This window comes from Bufo bufo, chromosome 6 (assembly GCF_905171765.1).
Source record: "Bufo bufo chromosome 6, aBufBuf1.1, whole genome shotgun sequence".
Taxonomy (NCBI): Eukaryota; Metazoa; Chordata; class Amphibia; order Anura; family Bufonidae; genus Bufo; species Bufo bufo.
The window spans coordinates 84907154-84926948 of record NC_053394.1 but is presented as its reverse complement, the minus strand read 5'-3'; the positions used below and the strand labels follow the sequence as shown (position 1 = coordinate 84926948).

At 44.6% G+C, this 19795-nt stretch overlaps 1 protein-coding gene across 1 annotated transcript; it reads left to right on the top strand.

Moving 5' to 3' along the window:
- The first annotated feature begins 249 nt into the window (after window positions 1-249).
- On the top strand, window positions 250-15800 carry LOC121004692 (izumo sperm-egg fusion protein 1-like). Its single transcript, XM_040436989.1, has 12 exons — window positions 250-395; window positions 478-552; window positions 681-764; window positions 1038-1058; window positions 1453-1467; window positions 13412-13495; window positions 13685-13732; window positions 14052-14126; window positions 14298-14398; window positions 14709-14850; window positions 15215-15392; window positions 15687-15800. The coding sequence occupies exons 1-12, from the start codon at window positions 251-253 to the stop codon at window positions 15745-15747; spliced, it is 1029 nt and encodes a 342-aa protein (XP_040292923.1). The 5' UTR covers window position 250; the 3' UTR covers window positions 15748-15800.
- The last annotated feature ends 3995 nt before the right edge of the window (window positions 15801-19795 follow it).

Below are 19795 nucleotides of genomic sequence, written 5' to 3'. Positions count from 1 at the left end.
TTGCATATTCTGATGATGTCATAAAGACATTGTCTCTTAACCGGCGCCTGTTGCTGTAACCTGTGCAGTGCTGTTGTCTTCTCAGTGGGACATAGTTCTGCTCTCTTGCGTCCTTAGTGATTATTTGCTACAGGAAGCGATTTTACTAAAGATGTCTGGTTCTATCCAGACCATGTGGCTTCTACTGCTCGTAACATCTGTCTTCATCGGACAGTCTCTCTGTTGCATACCATGCGACTCCAGAGGGAAAATGGCTATGGAAGAATTCAACACCTTTATCAAAAGCCAAGTCGATGACATTGACTCAATAGAAGCCTATGTCAACATCAAGCGGTTTGCCAAAGTCACCGAGAAAAAAGTCCTGAACTACCTTGAGGATGAAGTCGGCATACTGGGTACTTATATTATTACTATTATCTTAATTTCATATAATCTATAGATAGATAGATAATTATTGTACCATTATTTTCCTTCCAGATAAATATGCTATATCCGAAATTGCGTCTGAATATAAAAAATCTGTGGACGTCATCCAGGATATAGATTTTAAGGGTAAGTACAATATTTTATACGTAGGTGGAAATTCTACTTCTCTTATTAATAGGAATTAGTGTGTTGGGGGCTCAGACTGATAGATGAGGGGATCGGACTCTCATTCTTCTCCTCTTTATATATCTTAGAGATCCAGCTTCTTCACATCATTGGACTCCATTTCCAGCGACTCAAAGAAAAGCTCAAGGTTATCGTCCAGGACTCAAACCAACGTAAGTGGAATCTTCTTCTGTCTACCATTGTACTTATCTTCTACGTGTCTGGTAGGTTGTCAGAGAGGATGTTTTCAACTTGTTTTCCTTTCCCTACAGCCTAGTGACAGGAGGGAGCGATTGTAATAAAATGTTCTATACTGGGAATTGCTATGCGTGCAGTTTTCTTTTGTATTATTGCAGTGTTATAGATAGAGCCCTCATATACAGGGGATTTCTGTTCTCTATTGTTCTCTATTAGTAATTCTGCTTTTCTTCATTTCTCACTTTTAGGGAGGTGTCCAAATAAACAAGGTGAGTTCTTCTAGATATAACACCTGCTATAATATGACATATAAATGTATTACACACACAGGCCTCTTGTAGTAATAGTAATGTAGACCTAAACTAGAGATCCCTACAGCCACCAATCAGATCACTGCTGTTATCTCCTACCCTGTACTGGACATATGAAAGCCAGCACCTGATTGGCTGCCAGGAATGTTTGCACTAGGAGCTGCTGCGTTCTATAGAGGCCCGGACCGTTCTGGGGCGGCTCAGAGATTTCTGTCAATGGAAATCTAGAAAACAAAGTGACGAACACAGAGGCACTGACATCATGTAATAATAAGGAGACCCAGAGATTAGAGGTTTCTGAGTCTGACAATGAGAACGGTCAGTAATGTCTTCTTTCTTCTCCATTCCTCAGGTGCAGACAGCTGTGGTAAGTACATTTTATACCAGATTCAGCTTCTTGTCATTATTATTATTATCTATAAGATTGGACGGTTATAACACAAGTGCATTTCCCCAGGATTAATGGTGCAAACCTACATCAACTGTCAGACCTGCGCCGAGGAAAAGGTTGTCTGCGCCGGGGGCCCTCCAAAAAATCAAGGTACAGTATAAGATTTTTATCATAGGCCAGAGTAACTAGAATTACACTATATAATGCATGCCAATGGACCTTTCCCACCAGTGTGTGTAAACTGTGGGTACTGTGCCTATTATACAGAGGTGAGCAGCACTACATAGGCACTTTACACAGCACTCGCTGACTATTATATGATGTCTCCTCTTTTCACAGACTACTTGGAGAGATGCAGCTGCCTGTGCACCTCCAACAGATGTTTCGGTAAAGTAGAAGTTTCTATTCCTATATCTACATTCATATAGTACATTAGTAAATATATAGGACCCCAAATCCTCACCGTACACTAAATATACCAGTCACTGGTATACACCAGACTTCCCAAAGCAGGAGGATATTTACATTAATATGATTCAGTCCATAAGCAGGCTAGAAGGGTGATTTGTGGCAGCCTGTACAGTATCCTGTCCATGTGCAGGTGACAGAGGGGTGATAGATACCAGCACATGATTATCATATTTATTCTAATATTATAAGTGTCTTTAATGCTCGGCTCACATTTCATTTCTTTCTTCTTTTCTCAGATCTGAAAACTGGACGGTCCTGCTCTCCATGTAAAGATCACAAGTCTCACCTGGCAGAGACTGTAAACTGTGGAGGTGAGGAGATAGCAGAATATAACCAGTTACTATCAGTCTCCTCTATGATGGCCGTATTTCCTATTAGGTCTTATAGAAGGAGACGTGTTATTGAGACAACCCCTAAATGTAGGACAGAATATCTACACAATTACTTCTATAATATCTTCTTTCATTTTCCTGTTTTTCTAGAGATAAATATAAAAATCCCAGAATATGAAGAACTAATTCTGGACTGTACTTTTGAATGGTACGCGAGGCTGGAGGACACCTATAACAACGTGTTCACCCTGGTAAGTACAATGCAGGGTAAAATTGGGAGATTGTTCAGTTTGAGTTATACGACCATAATGTTAAGGCAGCGCTTCCCAAACGTATTCCTTTCATTACTCAAAAACCACTTAGCAGAAAGTCCTTTCACCCAATATCATCACCAGGCTGCTCAATATGGTCTAAAATCAGACTTTCTGTCATGTCAGCAAATTATCATCAGCAATTTTCTAAATTTTTGTCTTAATGATATGACTATGTAAATTACAAATATTATATTATAAATAGTTGTGATATCTGAGGCTCTGATAATTCTCCATATTTTTTCTATAGCCTCGTGAACACAATCCCAAAATCACCCGGGAGCCCTATCTAGTGATCAAGGGCGTACAGATGGGGGACTCCGGACGGTACACGTGTACCACCATCCTGGACTCTGAAGTGCCAGTGAGTAAGATCACCTATAACGTGGCAGGTAAGGACATATTATTACTGGCACTATGCTGAGTGGTAATTCTTAGATACACGGGATTCATATCTACTTGTGGGTGATAATTAGTGAGAAAGGATCTAGTTCTGAAAATCTGAATTGTCACCTATAATGTGGGGCTATTTTACATTAGTATTTGTAAGGAAAAAACCTATAATGGAAAGATTTTAGCCATTTCTGTATTTTGGAGCCACTTTTGGTTTTGACAGTGCTTCTGAGCCTCCATGATGCAGACGATTCTGATATTCTGACATATATTTCATGTTCTTTCATGTATAAGATACACTACAATGTCATTATCGTTCTCTTCATGGAATTAACTATTAATGTAATTGTTTTCTTCATTTAGTTATCAGCGAATCGGAACAGGCGACAAAAAAATACCATCCTCGCCCTACACTTCCTGATGTGCTTGACATCACAGCGCCTGAGCCGCCACTTCTAGAGGAGCTACAGAACAACAATGCTTCCCTCATAGCAATATCTGTGGCCGGCTCCGTCACCATCATGCTGATCGCTGGCATATGGTAGGTAGCATCTATAAGATACTCTGTGGAACAGGCGTAGTATTTTAGATAAATATTACACATTACACAGTGTAAACTTAGTCCAGGCAGTCACTGGATGCTCCAGATTTATCACAATACTGAACGCTTCATGATAAATTTGGCGCATATTACAAGGCCAGACATGTTATAATGTCAGTGGACTGATAAGCAGCTAATGTAAGAAAAAACATTGGAGGATCTGTGCACACATTTCACTCAGAGCTGACATGTAAGTAGCAAATATCAAATAACTGATAGATTTTCTTTTTTCAGCATCTGCATGTTCTGGAGGAAAATGAAATCTAGAGAGCCTCTGGAAAAAGAGCCAGTGTGAAGGCGAACCGTCAAGCACCATCCTGTACTGCCACCTGCCAGGAAAAAAAAAAAATGAAAATTTTAACCCTTCCCCAAAAACAAAAAAACTTGAAAAAAAAAAATCCCTTCCCCATTTCTGCCTTCACTTTCTTTCCCTACTCCCCCTCCATGAAAAAATAAAAATAAAAAAATGTTTCCCAAAAAATAAAAAATTCTCTTCCCTTCCCCTTTTCTTCCCTCCCCTTTTTCCCTTAAAAATAAAAAAAATAAAAATATACAAAAAATCTTGACTGCAGCATTTCATTTCCCATTCCTTACCTGCCTATATGTCACATAAGAACTACAAAGACTATGGCCTCTTTCCCACGGGCGTGTGTGCCGCAATGCAGGAGCACAGTCCGTGGGGCAGCCGCAGCGGATCGCGGACCCATTCACTTGAATGGTTCCGCGATCCGGCCGTTCCACAAAATGATAGGACATGTTCTATCTTTTTGCGGAACGGAAGTACGGGACGAAACCCCACGGAAGCACTCCGTAGTGCTTTCATAGGGTTCTGTTCCGTGCTTCCATTCCGCATCTCTGGATTTGCGGACCCATTGAAGTGAATGGGTCCGCATCCGTGATGAGGAATGCCCACGGAAGGGCACCCGTGTATTGCGGATCCACAAATGCGGTCTGCAATACGGCAACGGGGCGCACACGCCCATGGGAAAGAGGCCTATATCAGAGATAGATCAGGAGGATGGAGTCTCTTCTTGTTATTCTTAACACCAGCGCCAGTTTCAAGATCTATAGTCATATAACTTATGGTTTGACTGAGCGGAAACATGTCTTTATTAGAAAACCTTCCTAAATCTAGATGACTAACTTCACGCACCTGGGCTCCAATGTAAAATACCTAAGAGGGCCATGAACTATCATGTGTGGTGTACAGCACTGGTCTACTCATATGGGACATGTGGACCTTTTGGACCCTCTCAGATTAAAGGGCCTAGGGTGTGACCTTTGCTGGGGGAAAAAGATGTGGGATGTCGCATAGTCGAGCTCGTCTTCTTTCTTCTTCTTCTTGCAGGACCTGGCTGGAAAAGGACCTTCGGTGACGTCATCGCGCTCACCACGTGGTGAGCACGGTGACGTCAGCGCCGGTCCTGCTGAATGAAGATAGAAGAACCTTCTATCTTCATTCAGCAGGTGAGTTGCATTTTTTCTTATTTTTAACCCCACAATGGACCTTTTACTTAGCATTCAGAATTAAAGAAAGCTATTATTTTCCATTAAAACCATGTTATAATGGAAAATAATAAAGTAATTGGGGTCCCTGGTAACTCATCCCTTGTCTCCTTAGCAACCATGTGTGAATGTGGATGCTTGCGATTTTCACACATCCCCGTTCATTTCTATGGGGCCTGCTTTGCGTGAAAAACGCAGAATATAGAACATGCTGCGATTTTCACGCAACGCACAAGTGATGCGTGAAAATCACCGCTCATCTGAACAGCCCCATTGAAGTGAATTTGTCCGGATTCAGTGCGGGTGCAATGTGTTCACCTCACGCATTGCACCCGCGCTGAATTCTTGCCCGTGTGAAAGGGGCCTTACTGTTTCCGATCTGCAAAAAACGTATTGCATAAGGAAACCATACGGATATGTTTTGTGGAATAACGAAACAGAAGAGGACTTAAATCAGAGAAAAAAAATTGATACGGAACAACGGATCCAGGAAAAACGGACCGCTAAACAACGGTCGTGTGCATGAGCCCTAAGTCAAGTAGTGTAGTTCCTTTTCGTTTGGCGGCCCACGTGGCGTCCCATGTGTTGGTTTGCTCACTCGTTCTTTGACACAGTGCACTGTCTATTTCAGTGCACTGGTTGGGCGTCCAAGAAAATCAATATAACAATATAACAAAATAATAGCAAAGACAAGTGCACTCTGTGGTCTTACTAAACCCTCAAACTGATTTTAAAATTGAGAGATTAGCCAACATATCCTACGGTGTAGAACATGTGGGCAATACCAGGAGCCAGTGGGCAAATTACAGGAGCATGAGGCCTACTCACAAACAACTCACCAGTTACCTCCAGCATGTGACCATGCTAGCAATGGGAGGAGGGAGGAGTCACTTATGCTCCTGTAATTTGCCCACTGGCTCCTGGTATTGCCCACATAGGCCCAGGTAGGTGAGTGTTAGGTCCCCGAGCTACTTGAGAAACCTTGGCGCGGTGCTCGGGCTCAGACATGTCCTACACCGTAGGATATGTTGGCTAATCTCTCAATTTTAAAATCAGTTTGAGGGTTTAGTAAGACCGCAGAGTGCACCCGTCTTTGCTATTATTTTGTTATATTGTTATATTGAATATCACATCCACATAATTGCTATCTTGTGTAGGATGTCTATTGTGGTACTTGTGGTTCACTGCGGTCATCCTCCACTGTATGCATTTTTGCTGGGGATCGTCATTAGCAATGGGCCACAAGTGCAGGATCTGCTCCCCTATATATATGCACAACTGCATGTGGGTTTGAGCACGTCCTGCTTGTTTAATACCACGCCATTCTTTTCAGTTTGTATATATAGAGATTCCTGGAGGTGTATAAACTCCAATTTAAATGTGCCTGCTTTCCATCTACAGGCTACATTTAGGTGCACCTGTGAGGCCTGGGCCTTATCAGCCAGTCTTGAGTGGGACTCGCAGACTCCTCCCTCCTCCCATTGCTAGCATGGTCACATGCTGGAGGTAACTGGTGAGTTGTTTGTGAGTCGGCCTCATGCTCCTGTAATTTGCCCACTGGCTCCTGGTATTGCCCACATAGGCCCAGGTAGGTGAGTGTTAGGTCCCCGAGCTACTTGAGAAACCTTGGCGCGGTGCTCGGGCTCAGACATGTCCTACACCGTAGGATATGTTGGCTAATCTCTCAATTTTAAAATCAGTTGGAGGGTTTAGTAAGACCGCAGAGTGCACCTGTCCTTGTTGAGTTTGCTTTAAATAACCATCGCCAGGAGTCCTCTGATAAGTCACCATTTTTTGGTGCATATGGGTTTCATCCGCAGTTTGGGACATTCTCTGGAGAGGGGTCTTCTGGTTTACCTGATGAGGAGAGATTTTCCTCGTCTTAGTCGTTTATTTGGCAAAAGATTCAGGGTAATCTGAAGAGGATGACTGAGAGATATAAGCGTGTGGCGGATAAGAGACGTGTGCCTGGTCCGGACCTGAATGTGGGTGATCTGGTGTGGTTGTCCACAAAGAATATCAAACTGAAGGTTCCCTCCTGGAAGTTGGGTCCTAAGTTTATTGGGCCTTACAATATCTTGTCCGTCATCAATCCCGTTGCCTTCCGACTTCCTCAGACTTGGAAGATCCATAATGTTTTTCACAAGTCCCTATTAAAACCTTATGTCCAACCCACTGTACCCTCCTCTTTGCCTCCTCCACCGAATATTGTTGATGGTAATCTTGAATTTCAGGTCTCTAGGATTGTGGATTCTCGCATTATCCACGGTTCTCTCCAGTACAACGTTCATTGGGAGGGTTATGGTCCTGAGGAGAGGATGTGGGTCCCAGTGGCGGACATTAAGGCCACTCGTCTCATTAGGGCTTTCCATAGGTCTCATCCTGAGAAGGTGTGCTCTGAGTGTCCAGAGTCCACCCGTAGAGGGAGGGTTACCTTCACCGCCACTTCTGTGAGAAAGACCTTCTCACAGAAGTGGCGGTGACAGTAACCCTCCCTCTACGGGTGGACTCATCTGAGCAAACAGCAGACGAAGCCTCCAGCAGTGAACACCTAATCCAGGAAGTAGTATAAACCGCAAAGTGAGGCAGTATGGGAGGGAATATAAAGGAAGACGATTATGTCTAAATAAGTGACACCTGGCAGAAGGAAAGGAAATGAGAAAGTGAAACCAAAACAAAGAACATCATACAAGAGGTAGAGAAGAACGTCTGCCTGGCAGAAGGAAAGGAAATGAGAAAGTGAAACCAAAACAAAGAACCTCTTGTATGATGTTCTTTGTTTTGGTTTCACTTTCTCATTTCCTTTCCTTCTGCCAGGCAGACGTTCTTCTCTACCTCTTGTATGATGTTCTTTGTTTTGGTTTCACTTTCTCATTTCCTTTCCTTCTGCCAGGTGTCACTTATTTAGACATAATCGTCTTCCTTTATATTCCCTCCCATACTGCCTCACTTTGCGGTTTATACTACTTCCTGGATCAGGTGTTCACTGCTGGAGGCTTCGTCTGCTGTTTGCTCAGATAAGTCCTTTACTTTATTGTGTTTGCTTGCTGGCTTGATTCTAGGTGACCCTGACTCCCTCACTATTATAGGGTTTTCAGGTGTCACACAGGCTTAGGTACGTGGGCATGCAATCGTCTACCATCGAGACCCTTGTATGTGCATAGCAGTCAGGGAGAGCTGTTAGGGTTTTTTTAGGGCTCACCTAATAGCTCCTTAGTGTGGGATCAAGCCAGTCGCCCGTTTATTTATAAGTTTCAGCTATCTGCAAATCTCATCCATGACATTCAGCTGTCATTCCCTTAAATAGGAGTTGAGCTTCAGTGCAAATGCATGGCCGCTATACCATACACAGAGCTGTGCTGTGCTCCGTACACAGTATAATTTCTGGAGCAGTGGCTGCATGAATCAGCTAATCAGATTCAGACCCCCACCGATTTGATATTGATGACCCATCATGAATATAGCTCATCAATATCTGCAAATGCAGTGGCCTTATATGTGTAATATATAACATGTAACATGTTATGTGATGTACTAGTAATGTGATGCACGAGTATAAAGTGCAGATATTGGAACATCACATTGCAGTACATATACATAATAAACACAGTGGCGTAGCTATAGGGGTCGCAATTGCGACCGGGCCCCTAAGTCAGAGGGGCCCATGGGGCCCCCTCCAGGAGAGATAGATGTGGCAGCGGGCAGCATCGCTATAGCAGCGCCACTGGGCCCAGTCCGCCTGCTGAGGATGCGGCCTTACCCCCTCCCCGATCCCCCCCCCATCATTGGTTGTAGCGGCAGTTCCGATCGGAGTTTCAGCAGTGTAATGGCAGCCAGGACGCTACTGAAATCCTGGCTGCCATGGCCAGTTACTCTGCAGCATACTTACATGCGCTGTCGCCGCCGGGCACTCCTCCTTCTTGTAACTCATCACAGTTCTGTGCGGTGCATTGCTATAAGCATAAGCAATGCGCCGCACAGACCTGTAAGTTACAAGAAGAAGAAGCGCCCGACGGCCACCGCGCAAGTAAGTATTCTGCTGACTAACTGACCATGGCAGCCAGGACTTCAGTAGCGTCCTGGCTGCCATGGTAACCGATCGGAGCCCCAGCATTACACTGCTGGGACTCCGATTGGAACTGCCGCTGCCACCAATGTTGGGGGGGGGGTTGGGGGAGGGCGCACTGCCCACAATGATTATAATACTGGGGGTGGAGGGCTTGCACTGCCCAACAATGATTATAATACTGGGGGGGGCGCACTGCCCACAAATGATTTTATTACTGGGGGGAGGGCTTGCACTGCCCACCAATGATTATAATACTGGGGGGGGGCGCACTGCCCACCAATGATTTTATTCCCGGGGGGAGGGCGCACTGCCCACTAATGATTTTAATGCTGGGGGGAGGGCTTGCACTGCCCACCAGTGATTATAATACTGGAGGGGGCGCACTGCCCACCAATGATTTTAATACCGGCGAGGGCGCACTGCCCACCAATGATTTTAATACAGGGGAGGGGGGAGGGTGCACTGCCCACCAATGATTTTAAAACCGGGGAGGGTGCACTGCCCACCAATGATTTTAATACCGGGGAGGGTGCACTGGGGGCTGATTGAGAGGCACTGGAGGCTGATGGAGAGGCATTGACTGGGGGCTGCTGGTGAGAGGCACTGGGAGCTGATTGAGAGGCACTGGGAGCTGATTGAGAGGCACTGGGGACTGATTGAGAGGCACTGAGGACTGATTGAGAGGCACTGGGTGCTGGTGAGAGGCACTGGGGGCTGGTGAGAGGCACTGGGGGCTAATGGAGAGGCACTGAAGGCTGGCGAGAGGCACTGGGGGCTGGCGAGAGGCACTGGGGGCTGGTGAGAGGCACTGGAGGCTGATGGAGAGGCTACTGGGGGCTGCTATGAGGCTAATGGGGGCTGCTATAAGGCTACTGAGGGCTGTTATAAGGCATGGGGCTCTTATCTGAGGTCTGATTGGGGGTCATTCATATTGGGGTCTGAGCTGAGGTGTTATCTGAGGTCTTATTGGAGTCTTATTAGCATTGGGGATCTTATTGGGGCTGTTAGCTGAGGTCTGACTAACATTGGGGGTCTGATTGGTGGTCTGACCTGAGGCATAATGAAAAATATTTTTTTCCAGAGCAGCTTGGAGAAAAAAGGCCTCACAGTCTCCCACACTCCTTCTGCCCGGCCAAGCCAGCCAGCACCCCTCAGGCCAAGTCAGCCAGCACCCTTCAGGCCAAGCCAGCCAGCACCCCTCAGGCCAAGCCTGCAAAGCACCCCTGAGGCCAAGCCAGCCAGCACCCCTGAGGCCAAGCCTGCCAGCACCCCTGAGGCCAAGCCTGCCAGCACCCCTGAGGCCAAGCCTGCCAGCACCCCTGAGGCCAAGCCTGCCAGCACCCGTGAGGCCAAGCCTGCCAGCACCCGTGAGGCCAAGCCTGTCAGCACCCCTGAGTCTTCAGAACTGTAAGTAAATTATATATAAGGGGAGCTTATAATATGAAAGAGACGAATTATGTCTGAACAGACATACAGTATAGTGCAAATTCCAGTTTTTGTTTATGTTTTATGTTGCACTGAATTTTCTGAGGGGGGAGGGGTGGCAGTGGATCTTGAGGGAGTTCCCACACTTTTTTCTCAGGACTTGACCCCTGGAGTGGTCCCGCAGTCTGGGTGGCAGTTCTGACTAGTCCTACTTAAATACACAGACATTTAGAGTCATACATTTCCTACACTGGCACAAATGCGTTGCCAGTGACCAACTGTCTGTGCTCAGTCCTACACGTAACCGTCGTAAGTGCATGAGGACCTGCGGATGTGGCGGCGAGGTCTGAGAGGTATGTGGGGGTGGGAGATCCAGGAGGGGGCCCATAAATTTTTTTTTTGCTATGGGGCCCAGTCATTTCTAGCTACGCCCCTGAATATACAGTATATTACTTGGGCAGCATGTACCACCATCAGTCCAGGGCAGCTGAGGGCCTTGGTGGACAAGTGAGGCAGGCTGAAGCTGAGGGCAGCAGCTAGAAGGCCCCTGGCATTGACTGACAGATGATGGCCCCACTCAGCAGCCTGGCAGCAGGACACAGGAGTGAGGCAGAGCATCAGCCTAGCTCCGCACTGGCAGTTGCTGTGAAGTCAGCCACGGCGCCCATATGCTAGATGATGTCGCTGTGACACAGACAGCTGCGTTCTGACGTTTGCCAGCCTCAAGATTAAGAGAAGACCTCGTGAGTCAGTCCTTAACCACCAGCTTTCACTATAGGTCTTCCATACCTACCTATAATGGAAGCGGCCACCCCTATGATGTCATTAAATGCCACGATACTTAAGAAACGATGATATCGTCATATTGCCGTTTTTTAATACTGCATTATATTGTGGATACCGGTATATTGCCCAACACTAGCAGAACATAACTTGCATATTTCATATAATGATGACACAATTACATTTTCCACCAATCCAATAACTTTTGTGTTTCAGAGCCTCATTTTCAAATTCCGATAACATCATACAGTGGAATATACGGGTGGTACATGTTCTGTTGTTACACATGCCTGATATGTATATTCTGTAAAGAATGTCATGATATGTATTAGTTGTGGCTTAAAAAAAATGTTTTTTAAGTGAACATACTTATTTACTCCCTCAAACATCTCACGTTCCTGAGAATTATTTGCATATGATGTCATAATCCCATTTTCCACCAATCCAATTGCTTGTTTCAGAGCCTCATTTGCATATTCTGATGATGTCATAAAGACATTGTCTCTTAACCGGCGCCTGATGCTGTAACCTGTGCAGTGCTGTTGTCTTCTCAGTGGGACATAGTTCTGCTCTCTTGCGTCCTTAGTGATTATTTGCTACAGGAAGCGATTTTACTAAAGATGTCTGGTTCTATCCAGACCATGTGGCTTCTACTGCTCGTAACATCTGTCTTCATCGGACAGTCTCTCTGTTGCATACCATGCGACTCCAGAGGGAAAATGGCTATGGAAGAATTCAACACCTTTATCAAAAGCCAAGTCGATGACATTGACTCAATAGAAGCCTATGTCAACATCAAGCGGTTTGCCAAAGTCACCGAGAAAAAAGTCCTGAACTACCTTGAGGATGAAGTCGGCATACTGGGTACTTATATTATTACTATTATCTTAATTTCATATAATCTATAGATAGATAGATAATTATTGTACCATTATTTTCCTTCCAGATAAATATGCTATATCCGAAATTGCGTCTGAATATAAAAAATCTGTGGACGTCATCCAGGATATAGATTTTAAGGGTAAGTACAATATTTTATACGTAGGTGGAAATTCTACTTCTCTTATTAATAGGAATTAGTGTGTTGGGGGCTCAGACTGATAGATGAGGGGATCGGACTCTCATTCTTCTCCTCTTTATATATCTTAGAGATCCAGCTTCTTCACATCATTGGACTCCATTTTCAGCGACTCAAAGAAAAGCTCAAGGTTATCGTCCAGGACTCAAACCAACGTAAGTGGAATCTTCTTCTGTCTACCATTGTACTTATCTTCTACGTGTCTGGTAGGTTGTCAGAGAGGATGTTTTCAACTTGTTTTCCTTTCCCTACAGCCTAGTGACAGGAGGGAGCGATTGTAATAAAATGTTCTATACTGGGAATTGCTATGCGTGCAGTTTTCTTTTGTATTATTGCAGTGTTATAGATAGAGCCCTCATATACAGGGGATTTCTGTTCTCTATTGTTCTCTATTAGTAATTCTGCTTTTCTTCATTTCTCACTTTTAGGGAGGTGTCCAAATAAACAAGGTGAGTTCTTCTAGATATAACACCTGCTATAATATGACATATAAATGTATTACACACACAGGCCTCTTGTAGTAATAGTAATGTAAACCCAAACTAGAGATCCCCACAGCCACCAATCAGATCACTGCTGTTATCTCCTACCCTGTACTGGACATATGAAAGCCAGCACCTGATTGGCTGCCAGGAATGTTTACACTAGGAGCTGCTGCGTTCTATAGAGGCCCGGACCGTTCTGTGGCGGCTCAGAGATTTCTGTCAATGGAAATCTAGAAAACAAAGTGACGAACACAGAGGCACTGACATCATGTAATAATAAGGAGACCCAGAGATTAGAGGTTTCTGAGTCTGACAATGAGAACGGTCAGTAATGTCTTCTTTCTTCTCCATTCCTCAGGTGCAGACAGCTGTGGTAAGTACATTTTATACCAGATTCAGCTTCTTGTCATCATTATTATTATTATCTATAAGATTGGACGGTTATAACACAAGTGCATTTCCCCAGGATTAATGGTGCAAACCTACATCAACTGTCAGACCTGCGCCGAGGAGAAGGTTGTCTGCGCCGGGGGCCCTCCAAAAAATCAAGGTACAGTATAAGATTTTTATCATAGGCCAGAGTAACTAGAATTACACTATATAATGCATGCCAATGGACCTTTCCCACTAGTGTGTGTAAACTGTGGGTACTGTGCCTATTATACAGAGGTGAGCAGCACTACATAGGCACTTTACACAGCACTCGCTGACTATTATATGATGTCTCCTCTTTTCACAGACTACTTGGAGAGATGCAGCTGCCTGTGCACCTCCAACAGATGTTTCGGTAAAGTAGAAGTTTCTATTCTTATATCTACATTCATATAGTACATTAGTAAATATATAGGACCCCAAATCCTCACCGTACACTAAATATACCAGTCACTGGTATACACCAGACTTCCCAAAGCAGGAGGATATTTACATTAATATGATTCAGTCCATAAGCAGGCTAGAAGGGTGATTTGTGGCAGCCTGTACAGTATCCTGTCCATGTGCAGGTGACAGGGGGGTGATAGATACCAGCACATGATTATCATATTTATTCTAATATTATAAGTGTCTTAATGCTCGGCTCACATTTAATTTCTTTCTTCTTTTCTCAGATCTGAAAACTGGACGGTCCTGCTCTCCATGTAAAGATCACAAGTCTCACCTGGCAGAGACTGTAAACTGTGGAGGTGAGGAGATAGCAGAATATAACCAGTTACTATCAGTCTCCTCTATGATGGCCGTATTTCCTATTAGGTCTTATAGAAGGAGACGTGTTATTGAGACAACCCCTAAATGTAGGACAGAATATCTACACAATTACTTCTATAATATCTTCTTTCATTTTCCTGTTTTTCTAGAGATAAATATAAAAATCCCAGAATATGAAGAACTAATTCTGGACTGTACTTTTGAATGGTACGCGAGGCTGGAGGACACCTATAACAACGTGTTCACCCTGGTAAGTAAAATGCAGGGTAAAATTGGGAGATTGTTCAGTTTGAGTTATACGACCATAATGTTAAGGCAGCGCTTCCCAAACGTATTCCTTTCATTACTCAAAAACCACTTAGCAGAAAGTCCTTTCACCCAATATCATCACCAGGCTGCTTAATATGGTCTAAAATCAGACTTTCTGTCATGTCAGCAAATTATCATCAGCAATTTTCTAAATTTTTGTCTTAATGATATGACTATGTAAATTACAAATATTATATTATAAATAGTTGTGATATCTGAGGCTCTGATAATTCTCCATATTTTTTCTATAGCCTCGTGAACACAATCCCAAAATCACCCGGGAGCCCTATCTAGTGATCAAGGGCGTACAGATGGGGGACTCCGGACGGTACACGTGTACCACCATCCTGGACTCTGAGGTGCCAGTGAGTAAGATCACCTATAACGTGGCAGGTAAGGACATATTATTACTGGCACTATGCTGAGTGGTAATTCTTAGATACACGGGATTCATATCTACTTGTGGGTGATAATTAGTGAGAAAGGATCTAGTTCTGAAAATCTGAATTGTCACCTATAATGTGGGGCTATTTTACATTAGTATTTGTAAGGAAAAAACCTATAATGGAAAGATTTTAGCCATTTCTGTATTTTGGAGTCACTTTTGGTTTTGACAGTGCTTCTGAGCCTCCATGATGCAGACGATTCTGATATTCTGACATATATTTCATGTTCTTTCATGTATAAGATACACTACAATGTCATTATCGTTCTCTTCATGGAATTAACTATTAATGTAATTGTTTTCTTCATTTAGTTATCAGCGAATCGGAACAGGCGACAAAAAAATACCATCCTCGCCCTACACTTCCTGATGTGCTTGACATCACAGCGCCTGAGCCGCCACTTCTAGAGGAGCTACAGAACAACAATGCTTCCCTCATAGCAATATCTGTGGCCGGCTCCGTCACCATCATGCTGATCGCTGGCATATGGTAGGTAGCATCTATAAGATACTCTGTGGAACAGGCGTAGTATTTTAGATAAATATTACACATTACACAGTGTAAACTTAGTCCAGGCAGTCACTGGATGCTCCAGATTTATCACAATACTGAACGCTTCATGATAAATTTGGCGCATATTACAAGGCCAGACATGTTATAATGTCAGTGGACTGATAAGCAGCTAATGTAAGAAAAAACATTGGAGGATCTGTGCACACATTTCACTCAGAGCTGACATGTAAGTAGCAAATATCAAATAACTGATAGATTTTCTTTTTTCAGCATCTGCATGTTCTGGAGGAAAATGAAATCTAGAGAGCCTCTGGAAAAAGAGCCAGTGTGAAGGCGAACCGTCAAGCACCATCCTGTACTGCCACCTGCCAGGAAAAAAAAAAATGAAAATTTTAACCCTTCCCCAAAAACAAAAAAACTTGAAAAAAAAAATTCCCTTCCCCATTTCTGCCTTCACTTTCTTTCCCTACTCCCCCTCCATGAAAAAATAAAAATAAAAAAATGTTTCCCAAAAAATAAAAAATTCTCTTCCCTTCCCCTTTTCTTCCCTCCCCTTTTTCCCTTAAAAATAAAAAAAATAAAAATATACAAAAAATCTTGACTGCAGCATTTCATTTCCCATTCCTTACCTGCCTATATGTCACATAAGAACTACAAAGACTATGGCCTCTTTCCCACGGGCGTGTGTGCCCCGTGGTCGTGCTGCGGCCCGCATAATGCGGGCCGCAATGCAGGAGCACAGTCCGTGGGGCAGCCGCAGCGGATCGCGGACCCATTCACTTGAATGGTTCCGCGATCCGGCCGTTCCACAAAATGATAGGACATGTTCTATCTTTTTGCGGAACGGAAGTACGGGACGAAACCCCACGGAAGCACTCCGTAGTGCTTTCATAGGCTTCTGTTCCGTGCTTCCATTCCGCATCTCTGGATTTGCGGACCCATTGAAGTGAATGGGTCCGCATCCGTGATGAGGAATGCCCACGGAAGGGCACCCGTGTATTGCGGATCCACAAATGCGGTCTGCAATACGGCAACGGGGCGCACACGCCCGTGGGAAAGAGGCCTATATCAGAGATAGATCAGGAGGATGGAGTCTCTTCTTGTTATTCTTAACACCAGCGCCAGTTTCAAGATCTATAGTCATATAACTTATGGTTTGACTGAGCGGAAACATGTCTTTATTAGAAAACCTTCCTAAATCTAGATGACTAACTTCACGCACCTGGGCTCCAATGTAAAATACCTAACAGGGCCATGAACTATCATGTGTGGTGTACAGCACTGGTCTACTCATATGGGACATGTGGACCTTTTGGACCCTCTCAGATTAAAGGGCCTAGGGTGTGACCTTTGCTGGGGGAAAAAGATGTGGGATGTCGCATAGTCGAGCTCGTCTTCTTTCTTATTCTTCTTGCAGGACCTGGCTGGAAAAGGACCTTCGGTGACGTCATCGCGCTCACCACGTGGTGAGCACGGTGACGTCAGCGCCGGTCCTGCTGAATGAAGATAGAAGAACCTTCTATCTTCATTCAGCAGGACCTGCGCTGACATCACCGCGCTCACCACGTGGTGAGCGCGATGACGTCACCGAAGGTCCTTTTCCAGCCAGGTTCTGCAAGAAGAAGAAGAAAGAAGACGAGCTCGACTATGCGATCAAGTGGATGAGGTGAGTTGCATTTTTTCTTATTTTTAACCCCACAATGGACCTTTTACTTAGCATTCAGAATTAAAGAATGCTATTATTTTCCATTATAACCATGTTATAATGGAAAAAATTTAAGTAATTGGGGTCCCTGGTAACTCATCCCTTGTCTCCTTAGCAACCATGTGTGAATGTGGATGCTTGCGATTTTCACACATCCCCGTTCATTTCTATGGGGCCTGCTTTGCATGAAAAATGCAGAATATAGAACATGCTGCGATTTTCAAGCAACGCACAAGTGATGCGTGAAAATCACCGCTCATCTGAACAGCCCCATTGAAGTGAATTCGTCCGGATTCAGTGCGGGTGCAATGTGTTCACCTCACGCATTGCACCCGCGCTGAATTCTTGCCCGTGTGAAAGGGGCCTTACTGTTTCCGATCTGCAAAAAACGTATTGCATAAGGAAACCATACGGATATGTTTTGTGGAATAACGGAACAGAAGAGGACTTAAATCAGAGAAAAAAAATAGATACGGAACAACGGATCCAGGAAAAACGGACCGCAAAACAACGGTCGTGTGCATGAGCCCTAAGTCAAGTAGTGTAGTTCCTTTTCGTTTGGCGGCGTCCTATGTGTTGGCGTCCCATGTGTGGCATCCCATGTGTTGGTTTGCTCACTCGTTCTTTGACACAGTGCACTGTCTATTTCAGTGCACTGGTTGGGCGTCCAAGAAAATCAATATAACAATATAACAAAATAATAGCAAAGACAAGTGCACTCTGTGGTCTTACTAAACCCTCAAACTGATTTTAAAATTGAGAGATTAGCCAACATATCCTACGGTGTAGGACATGTCTGAGCCCGAGCACCGCGCCAAGGTTTCTCAAGTAGCTTGGGGACCTAACACTCACCTACCTGGGCCTATGTGGGCAATACCAGGAGCCAGTGGGCAAATTACAGGAGCATGAGGCCGACTCACAAACAACTCACCAGTTACCTCCAGCATGTGACCATGCTAGCAATGGGAGGAGGGAGGAGTCACTCATGCTCCTGTAATTTGCCCACTGGCTCCTGGTATTGCCCACATAGGCCCAGGTAGGTGAGTGTTAGGTCCCCGAGCTACTTGAGAAACCTTGGCGCGGTGCTCGGGCTCAGACATGTCCTACACCGTAGGATATGTTGGCTAATCTCTCAATTTTAAAATCAGTTTGAGGGTTTAGTAAGACCGCAGAGTGCACCCGTCTTTGCTATTATTTTGTTATATTGTTATATTGAATATCACATCCACATAATTGCTATCTTGTGTAGGATGTCTATTGTGGTACTTGTGGTTCACTGCGGTCATCCTCCACTGTATGCATTTTTGCTGGGGATCGTCATTAGCAATGGGCCACAAGTGCAGGATCTGCTCCCCTATATATATGCACAACTGCATGTGGGTTTGGGCGCGTCCTGCTTGTTTAATACCACGCCATTCTTTTCAGTTTGTATATATAGAGATTCCTGGAGGTGTATAAACTCCAATTTAAATGTGCCTGCTTTCCATCTACAGGCTACATTTAGGTGCACCTGTGAGGCCTGGGCCTTATCAGCCAGTCTTGAGTGGGACTCGCAGACTCCTCCCTCCTCCCATTGTTAGCATGGTCACATGAGAAACTTGAGAAACCTTGGCGCGGTGCTCGGGCTCAGACATGTCCTACACCGTAGGATATGTTGGCTAATCTCTCAATTTTAAAATCAGTTTGAGGGTTTAGTAAGACCGCAGAGTGCACCTGTCCTTGCTGAGTTTGCTCTAAATAACCATGGTGAGTGGCTTATTACGCTTTGGCCAAAATGTACACCAATGTCTCATCCAGCATGGAGGCAGGGCAGAATGCTGGATATAGAGTGCGATCACATTTGTATTCTCCGTTTGTATATGTATTTCGCCATAGTGGTCTGCACCTATATACAGGTTGTGCTGACTCAATTCCCCCAAATTTTCCTTTGTAGTATGTATTGGAGGCGTGGCGATCTCCTTTGAGTCATGCACACCTGACCAGTCAATCTGTCCTGGAGGCTGGTTTTAAAGTCAGTATAAAACTGAGTCTGCTTATATAGAACCTACCAGTGGCCATTTGGCTCCAGGAGAAGTATATGGTGGGCTCAGCGTGCATGTTGGTACTTGCATCCCTGGATCCGATGAAAGCTGTAATGGCACCGGACGGGGTTAAAAGCAGAGTGTGCTTGGCGTGCACGCTGACCTGCATTCCCTGGATTTTGTGTGGCTGTCGTGGCCCATGAACAGGTGGGAACTAGCGTTAGGGACCACTCAAATGGAGGCAACCTTGACGTGGTGAGTGGCTTATTACGTTTTGGCCAAAATGTACACCAATGTCTCATCCAGCATGGAGGCAGGGCAGAATGCTGGATATAGAGTGCGATCACATTTGTATTCTCCGTTTGTATATGTATTTCGCCATAGTGGTCTGCACCTATATACAGGTTGTGCTGACTCAATTCCCCCAAATTTTCCTTTGTAGTATGTATTGGAGGCGTGGCGATCTCCTTTGAGTCATGCACACCTGACCAGTCAATCTGTCCTGGAGGCTGGTTTTAAAGTCAGTATAAAACTGAGTCTGCTTATTTAGAACCTACCAGTGGCCATTTGGCTCCAGGAGAAGTATATGGTGGGCTCAGCGTGCATGTTGGTACTTGCATCCCTGGATCCGATGAAAGCTGTAATGGCACCGG